This window comes from Sinocyclocheilus anshuiensis, unplaced genomic scaffold (genome assembly GCF_001515605.1).
Source record: "Sinocyclocheilus anshuiensis isolate Anshui unplaced genomic scaffold, SAMN03320099.WGS_v1.1 scaffold466, whole genome shotgun sequence".
NCBI classification, from domain to species: Eukaryota; Metazoa; Chordata; class Actinopteri; order Cypriniformes; family Cyprinidae; genus Sinocyclocheilus; species Sinocyclocheilus anshuiensis.
The window spans coordinates 324,290-333,427 of NW_015544159.1; the positions used below are offsets into that span (position 1 = coordinate 324,290).

The 9,138-nt window shown below is 37.8% G+C and overlaps 1 protein-coding gene across 1 annotated transcript in view; it reads right to left on the reverse strand.

The window, feature by feature from the left end:
- Positions 1 to 2,024: 2,024 nt before the first annotated feature.
- The window catches only part of pcdh15b (protocadherin-related 15b), a 216,475-nt gene continuing 209,361 nt past the window's right edge, over positions 2,025 to 9,138 (reverse strand). Inside the window, exons 34-38 of the mRNA XM_016495480.1 lie at positions 8,142 to 8,163; positions 6,731 to 6,769; positions 6,401 to 6,474; positions 5,448 to 5,577; positions 2,025 to 2,637 (exon numbers count right to left, since the gene is read on the reverse strand). Of these exons, the coding sequence (XP_016350966.1) occupies positions 2,065 to 2,637; positions 5,448 to 5,577; positions 6,401 to 6,474; positions 6,731 to 6,769; positions 8,142 to 8,163 (838 nt within the window). The 3' untranslated portion in view covers positions 2,025 to 2,064. The remainder of the gene's footprint in view (positions 2,638 to 5,447; positions 5,578 to 6,400; positions 6,475 to 6,730; positions 6,770 to 8,141; positions 8,164 to 9,138) is intronic.

Below are 9,138 nucleotides of genomic sequence, written 5' to 3' on the forward strand. Positions count from 1 at the left end.
AACGCAATCTGTTTGTTTGAACGGTCTGACCAGCCTGGCACAACAACAACACTAAAATGTAGTTTGGCAGATGTGCAAATCCAATGTTTATGTAATATCCTGACTACTAAAATGCCTTGGATTGAATCAATATAGATGTAGTCAAGCCTTACTCTACTTCTGCCATTAAAGATGAAGTGTGTAATTTTGCCAAGATGACCAGCAAGTGAACTGATTTTGGGTATTGGTTCATTCTTATCAGAGTTTTATCATAGACACGATTTTTCATTTCTAGTTTTCCATTATAGAGGATCATGCTGCTAGTACATCAAACCAGATTTTACATATCATGTAATATGGTCTGGCTATTTTGGCAGCAGATGCGCTACTTGCTCAGATGAAATATTGTCTTGTAATACTTTCTTCTTACTATCAGTGTTCTTGATGTAGGTAGTCAGATCGGCTCTGATTGAAGATTATTGACAAAATAGGTTTACACCATCAGATTCATCCACATAGAACAGCAGTGCACATATAGTATCAAAAATGTTCATAGTAACTTGAAATGCTGTTTCAACCAAAGATGTTGATAGTGTAATTTCAAGCAGTAAAAGTGATGTTTTCTCTTTTCAGTATATTTATGAATATAAGGATAAATGAAATTTTTATTTTTGTCTTTACCAGGAATGTTTATTTGATGTGCCCGTTTCTCTGCCTTGTTGAAACAGTCAAATATTCAAAGGCTGCACAATGAGAGTTTTTCCCTTGCTTATATATATAAGGGCTGGTAATTTAACACGTTAATTAGATTAATTGATTATGGTGAAAAATAACGCGTTAAAATTATTAACGCACTTGCCCCGCCCCAGACCTATATCTGACATTTCATACAGTTGACTTGATTGATGACAAATAGGAGGCAGGGCAACAACTCACTGCGTGATGGAGCCTAGAGAACGTATTTAGAATGTCCCTAAAATTAAAAATATGGGGCAAAAATGCCCCTACTTGAGTTTTTGTCTCATATTTACAACATAGTTAAGCAATATCACACGAGCAATAAGTGCAATAGGCTATCACACCAGTGCAAATGTGATACCGATCTTATACAGTTCAATAAATAAGAAGTTACACTCTAAAAAATGCTGGGTTAAATACAACCCAGTGCTGGGTAAAATAGGGACAAACCCAGCAATTGGGTTGTTTTGACCCAGCGGTTGGGTTACTACCCAGAAGGTTGGGTTAAACATTTAACCCAACCACTGGAATATTGGAGTGTAATATTGTGTTATTTTAGACACAATGTTGTCTGTTTTGCTCAATTTTGCCAACGAAAATATAAAGACAAAGCATAACTGTTTGTCTCCGAGCAACACACAGCAGCATTTCATTTCTTAATGCTCGTTTTGAACGAATTGGGTGAAACATTTGGCGCATTGAGCCATTGGCCATATGCGTGTTGGCTTTGAAGCGGCGCTGCACAGACCGATCGGTGTATGATATCAAAGTTCCGCGAGAGGTACATTTACTCACCCTCATGGTCCAAAAGAGTATATGTAATCAATTTTATCAAACAAAATATTTCTTGCTGAAGCTACTTTTTGTAATGTCTGTTTGATGCTTTACACAACAACAATGACTTTAAATTATCTTTGGGAGTAATTTCTCAGCCAAATTTGATGTGCGATTAATTTGCAATTAATTAGATTAATTAATCGCCACATCATGTAATTAACAAATAAAAATAAAACAACAGCAACAAAAGTTGTTCAGTTCAGTTTGGCAAGTATCTGTAACAGAATGTGTCCATATACTGAATAATTCTGTTTTGATATAACTTGGTATAAAAAAGCACAAAAATATTGCACTTTCAACTCTGGTGCAAGTCCATTCAAATGGCTATGGCATTAAGCAAATGTAGTCCACATTAGTCCACATTAGATTCATCACAATTATTTTCATTGATGACCCATTTACCAAAAATACACTTCAGCAGACATTTGATTTAGCCTTTTAAACTATAAAAAGCACGAAAAATGTTCCCCCCAAGTTCTTTAAGACAATAGAGCATCTGCATGTCAGAAGTCACAGTTTTGTCATTGGTATGTGCAGGTTATTCCAAGGCCCCATCCAGAGCTCCTCCTCATCTGACTGGGTGCGGTCACTATGTGATCCTAAAGGGTCCCTCATTTCCTGATTGTCCACTGTGGTCTCTTGTTCATCACCATTTTGCATTCTTTCACCCCCTCCTTTCGCCACGTTTGATTTTGAAGCTATACTGTCTGGGCCTGTAGTGCTGGAGGTCAGGGACCCACTGGAAAGCCTGGTTGTGAGGTTCTGTTCACCTACTGATGCGCCTGTGATTACGGGGCTGTTTAAAGGAATTCGCTCTTCATGTGTAACAGCAAGTTTGTCCAGTTTCTTAAAGTGCTTTCCCAGTCGTACTGGAGAGTTGAGCTTGATGTTGTTGGTGTGCGCAACCCGTCGTGTCCGGATTATTGAGCCGTTCTGAGCCAAGTATATGCTCCCATTAATGTTGCTGTGGCTGTTCACATTAGATAGGCGGTTCCTGTGTGATTCAGGTGCACTTTCTTCTCCAGTTGAACTGGTCTCGTATTCACGGTCTACAATAAGCTTGATCCTCTTTTTTCTACCATACTGAAAAAAGAAAACAAGTGTAAGACGACTACTTAATAACAGACTTTCATTTTAAACAGCACGCAACAGTGGTGTTCTGTCCGAGGAGGAAAGTCTTCTCAAAAATGCACAACTAAATATATGAAATTAACTGTTGTTTTTACAGATTTCTTAATAGTGTGCATAAAAGATGCATATAATGTAAAAAGATCTGTGTTTTGCTATTTGTATGGCGGGGCTCTCTATTCATTCATAAATGTTTGTAGACGGCACTGCGTGATTTCTTCCATTTTTTCATATATTGACAAATATTGGTTTGGTTATAAGAAAGATTATTATAATGTGTTAATTATCAAGATAATTTCAAGAGAATACTATAAATAAAGCAGGTTTGATGAATACAGAAGATTCCCTCCCGGACCACCACTGTTTGTCATTAAAAAGCGAAACAACCAAACACACACTAAATGTCCCTTCATGAGCTCATTAAAAGTAATGTGCTCATGGACTGAATGCCATTGGATTACAGGATTTTTTGAAAACAACAAAAACTAACCTAATTTTGATCTGAACATTAATTGCTGACCTAAACTTTTGAAGGGTGACCTCTAAAGGTAAGACCACCAATGAAATAGCATGCATGTTATTCAGTAAAGGTTAAGGAGAAATGCCAAGTTGTGCTCAGCGAGAAGAAAACAAGAAGAAGAACTCCAACCAGATGAAGACATTCAAAAGGCCAATAAAAAGTTCAACACAAGAAATAAAGGCAATGGCCAGTCTTACTGAACATATCAGAATATAATTCAGGAGGCACCGACGGTCTCAATTGCGTCTGAATTAGACTCCTCATCCTCCCCGTCTACTTCAAGGTTTCTTGCTCCATCCGAAGAGCTTGAACTATCACCCGGGCTACCACCTCTCTCTGGAGACATTTCCCTTTCTTCATTCTCATCTATAGGAGAGAGTTTGTCGATCTCTAAAGCCTTAGCTACACTACTGCTTGTCATAGAGAATCTGCTCATGCTGTGGAAATTCAAATCACGTCTACTCTCCAGAGAATCACTGCTCTTAGACCTAGACCTTGGATCCTTACGTCGGCCTTCTCCCATCTGCCCATTTTCTTCCTGATTGTCCTCATCCTCCTTCAGGATGGTCTCTTCTAATGCTTTCATGTGGGTGGATGTAGTTGCAGGTTCTGAAGATGATCTGCTGCTCCTTCTCTTGTAGGTGGAGGTTACTGATTTCTGGGATGTTGTGCTGCTGTGTCTGGACCGAGAAGATCTGACAGATGATACTGTTCCACTATCCTCTGAGTTGACGCTTTCTTTTCCACTGCTACCTTCCTCTGAGCTTGACTCGTTCTCTGTCTCCGATGTTCTCTCGGTGTCTGACTCTTGTTCTGTCTCTGTTTCTTTCTCAGTCTCCGTGTCTTGTTCTGAATCTGATTCTGTCTTTGACTCTATTTCAGTGTCATCTAGCTGAGTTTTTGTTTGGCTCTCCCTGTCTGAATCAACAGGACTCTGTTCTTGATCATCATCAGAGTCTAAACTACTCATATGTGTGCTCTCTTGGAGTCTGTATGTATGATAAGGAGTGAATGACATGGAACTCCCAGTGTAAGACTGTTGAATGATGTCTTCCCCGCTCCTACCTCTTTCTTGCTGACTTTCCACACTATCACCAGGGATTCTCTGTGATTCCCTCTCTGACTCACTGAGTGACCAAGAGACTGGGACGCTTCTATTACCTCCATGATCTACAGTCCCACTAATACTACTCAGAGAGTTATTCTGAGTCTGCAATGTTTTAAAGATGTTCATCTGACTTAAAACTTTGCCAAGTCTTGTCTTTGCTGAAGGAATGGCTTCTTTAGTCTGGAAATAGCTGCCATCAATGACCATGCCACTCTCCACACTGTTTGAATGTTGCATCGTGATTGCTTTGGGGTCATCAGTACTTCCTCCTTTCTCCTCAGGAACTACAATTGGAAATATTCTGTTGTTCTTCCATGGAAGGTGGAATGGAGCTGGAACTGGGCCGGATCTTTTGTCAAACATTTGGCCGAGTTTTATAGATGCTTTGAGTGTAGTTTCAGTCTTTGAGCTGTAAGGGTGTGTAATGCCTTCAACTGGTCCAGGCAGGTGTTGCTCAAGCCTTGGAGGTTGGTCTCCAAAAGCTAGTCTAGGGGGCCTTCGTGGTGGAGCCTTGCCTGGAGGGGGAGCTGGCCTTCTGCCTTGCCTTGCAACCTATTACATTGATATTAGTCCAGGATTTTTATCATTCAGAATATCTAATCAACAATTCAGATCACCCATCATCTCTGTGACTTCACATGACTCATGTCAGCATTCCCCAATGCATTGAGAGAAGTGTCACTCATGGTACAACCTTACCCCCAGTACCATGTTAAATGCAAATGCATTAACATGATGGTTGAAGTTCAAACTATTTTAACTTTAACCCCATTGGCTGCTGACCTTTCAAAGTGAAGTCAATGATTACTGGACATTTTGCATCATATATCATTACATGGGTGGTGACAGTAAAAATCAAAACATGATAGAAGAGGGAATGATGACATAAATCAGGGATGGGCAAGTTTTGGTCCTGGAGGGCCACTGTCCTGCAGAGTTTAGCTTCATCCACAATCAAACAATTTGCCTGTAATTTCCAGTTATGGATGGAGCAAAACTCTGCAGGAAAGAGAATCCTGAACCCTCCAGGACCGGAATTGCCCATCCTTGCTCTAGATATAAAACTGACTTTATTAAAAAATACTGCATGTTGTATTGGGTTAAACTAAGAAAACAGAAATAATTAAAATGTGATACCTCTCCCTCGGATTCGTGTGGGCTGTAGTAGAAGCTGCCGTCATCTTCCATGATCACCTCTCCATATTCATCATACATCCCTGCTGGAGAGATCAGCTTCCGACGACTCCCATACTGAGGCAAGTCATAGCTAAAAGACAAGTATACAGGATTATTGCATATACCTCAAACACACCCACACACATACCAATGCAAACATGTATGAATAAATGAGCAAAAACGTTGTCCCTACTGTCCCCTAAATCAAAACTAAAACTTTATGAATGTTCTGGGACAGAGAAATAAAAGGCAAATCCAACAAGTAAGATTAAGCAACAGAACCTCTTCATAACACTGAGCGGAAAAGGTCAAAACAGACCTTCATTAAGAACTTTGAGTGTTCTTGGGGAGCAGCAGGCTGTCTGAATCCAAATGCAGCTTAGGCGGCCAATTTAACAGGAAACAGGCTGATTATATTGATCCTCACTAGCTTGTAGCCATGGAGGTTTTCATTTGGATTTATTGAGAATAGATGGATACACTGAAGACCAATGTGGTATACAGTGGGGGACTGCTACTGATCACATTTGTATGACCTACTGTATAAGACAGTAAGAAAACTTGGCCAGCATTCCGTTTTGCTCAAATAGCTTTGATAGTCTGCAATTACCACCACTTCCCTCAGGGGTCCATTGATTTATAATACCTATTTATATTTTTTTCCTGCCAATTGGGTTCCATATGGACAGCTCACCTTGCACAAGCATCAGTAAATAATGACTGCTATTACATTCAATAAGACACAAACAGGTGGCCCACAATGTTTAGAGAAAAATGACAAGATTCATCATCTGAAAACCACATAAAATAGTCCTAGAAATCGTACAAAATGATTAAATGCAGCAGGTCCAACACATATCTGACCAATTTGATTTGGGCCAGCAGCACATTTCGACCAGTGAATGCACACTCACCCATGGTCATAATTATAGTAATCCTGTGTATAATAGTCCTGTCCCGGGTCGATACCAGACTCCATAGAGAGTTCCTGTGAGCAGAACAAAGAGTTATAATGCAAAGAGCGCACTGTTTTAGGCAAAATCCTTGGGGAAATCAGATGAAAGTACTGTCCATTTCAAAGGGGGGAAAAATACATTTCTGTATTTATTCATTTCAAAGCTATTTGGCCATAAAAAATAATATTTGCGTATTGTGCCTAAACATTCATGTTCATTAAAATATGTACTACAGCATGCTCAGCTCAACAGGAAGTTGCTGCGAGTATAAAAGTTGAGATTCTCTACCTCTGGTCTCAAGAGGGAGGGCCGAAGCAACTGCTGTTGCTGCACAGCATTCAACAGAGAAACAGTGCAGAAACAAAGAGAGAAAAAGAGGAATATAAAATGTTTTAATCTATGTGAAAGTGAATAATAGAAGATATAAAATAAATACAGTTGGATCAACAAGTCTGTGATTACACTGAAAATCAGCAACTCAAAATAAAATCTGAAGTTAAACCTGGAAATAAAGTTTTAGGGCTTTGAAGAATGCATCAAAGAAACAATTGAGAAAATCTTTGAACAAAAGATCAGATTTACTTTCAGCGAACACTTTCTGATAAATCTTGTTAATTTTTAATCCAGCTTTTCAAGCAAGTTACGCTGATAAATCAGTTAGTATGGAAAAAAGCTATTCAGTTAGAAAAACTGCAAACTAGTGTTGTCAGACTTTAGGACCCCACTGTATAGTACAGAGTTTTCAGAGAAGAAATTATTGAATCCAATATGAATGTTTTTCCATAAAAAAAATAAAAAATAAAATTCTATCATAGAGCATTCAAAAGTGTTAGCTTACTAATGGATAGTTCTTAATCCAAATTTTAATTAGATAAGCTGCTTTGAAGCAAAGTTTCAAATAAATGCATAGCTGTGAGCATATTCTATAATGTGGCAAGTTACTATGTTGCTTGTACAGTCATTGTCACAAAATACTGCCTTGTATTACCCTAAAGGGGTTGATTTAGTGGTAATTATCTGACTGCACAAATTACACCTGATTAGCAAATAAATAAATATAGACATTAAATACTGTTTCACAGCTATGCAAAAAACATGGAACAACTGTTAAAGGAATCAGTTATTTAGAATAATAAAACATTTGGGCTGTTACCAGGCAAATTAAATCAGTATCAACAAAATTCATCTTTTCAATGCAGAGGAAAAACAGAAGCTTCATCGGAAGTGGCATTTAGATGTATTTACACACTGTTTAATTATATATTTTAATGGCAATATAAAAAATACTTACAGTATTCTGTGATTGACCAATTAGAATCAAGGATTCCAGAGAGCCGTTTAAAATGAACTGTATTTTAATGCAACTATTTATTGATCATATTGCTGTTGCTACTGTTTTATAAAAGCAATAAGCCACTCAGAGTGCTGTGCTTATTGCTTTATTTAAACACTTTGGAACTCATAAAATCGAACTTCCTAAGAACAAAAATATTTGAGAAATGTTATCAGCAAGCCAATCTCCAAACAGACAGATCTAGCCTTCAGCAATTTTAAAGATGGGATCTTGACAAATACTTATTTCCTTTCTCATCACTTTCCCTATTAAATATCATCAACTGATAAAAATGATTGCCAATAAAACTCTCTCAAGATGAGACATCATTCAAACAATGCAATTCCAAAGAATAAAAATACATACCTCCTGATGCCCGTAGCCTCTCCTGTGAAGAGATAACAGCACGGAAATAAAGTAAGATCATTACAATAAAACCTTGCTATTTCATATGCAGAAAGTGTTTTAATTCTTTATCTCAAACTGGACTGTCAGATGTGACAAAGTCTTTAAATGTTTAGCAGATTTAAAAGCATGAGATGAGACAGCGTTTCCTTGAGATGACGTTTTGAAGACAATGTCCATTACGTTTTTGCAAGGTTGCCACAAACTCTGACAAATAATGTAGAACTGTGAAGAACTGAGTGTGTGTGTATTGATAAATATGCAGATATACAGTAGTCTGATATGGGAAACAAAACTTTCTGTGAGTATAATTCACCCAAAAACTTGCTCACCAATGGATCCTCTTCAGTGAATGGGTGCCGTCAGTATGAGAGTGCAAACAGCTGATAAAAGCATCGCAATAATCCACAAGACGTATTTGTTTAGAACTGTTTTTGCTTGTAAATGGTGCTTGATCTTTGCATATTTCTCTCCTGATTCAGACGAGATTACTTTTTCACTGGAGAAAACAATATTATGGATAAAGGACACGCAGCTATATGTTAATTGGATTAACAATATGTTAATTGGATTATTGTGATGTTTTTATCAGCTGTTTGGACTCTCATTCTGACGGCACCCATTCACTGCAGAGGATACATTGGTAAGCATTGGTGTAAGCATTCTCCAAATCGGTTCCAATGAAGAAACAAACTCAATTACATACTGGATGGTGAGTACATTTTCAGCATGTGTTTGAATTTCTTTTTGGGCAAATTATTCCTTTATTTATTTAATTTTTAATTTATGGTTATTATTATTAATTATGGGATTTTAGTTTAGAGGACATTAGTCTAGGGCAGTGTTTCCCAACCGGGGTGCCGTGTAAAAAATAATTTTTTTATATTTTTTAATTGCTAAAATGTTCATAAAAGCAGCTATTATATAATATCCATTTCTGATGTAACCAATAATTAGA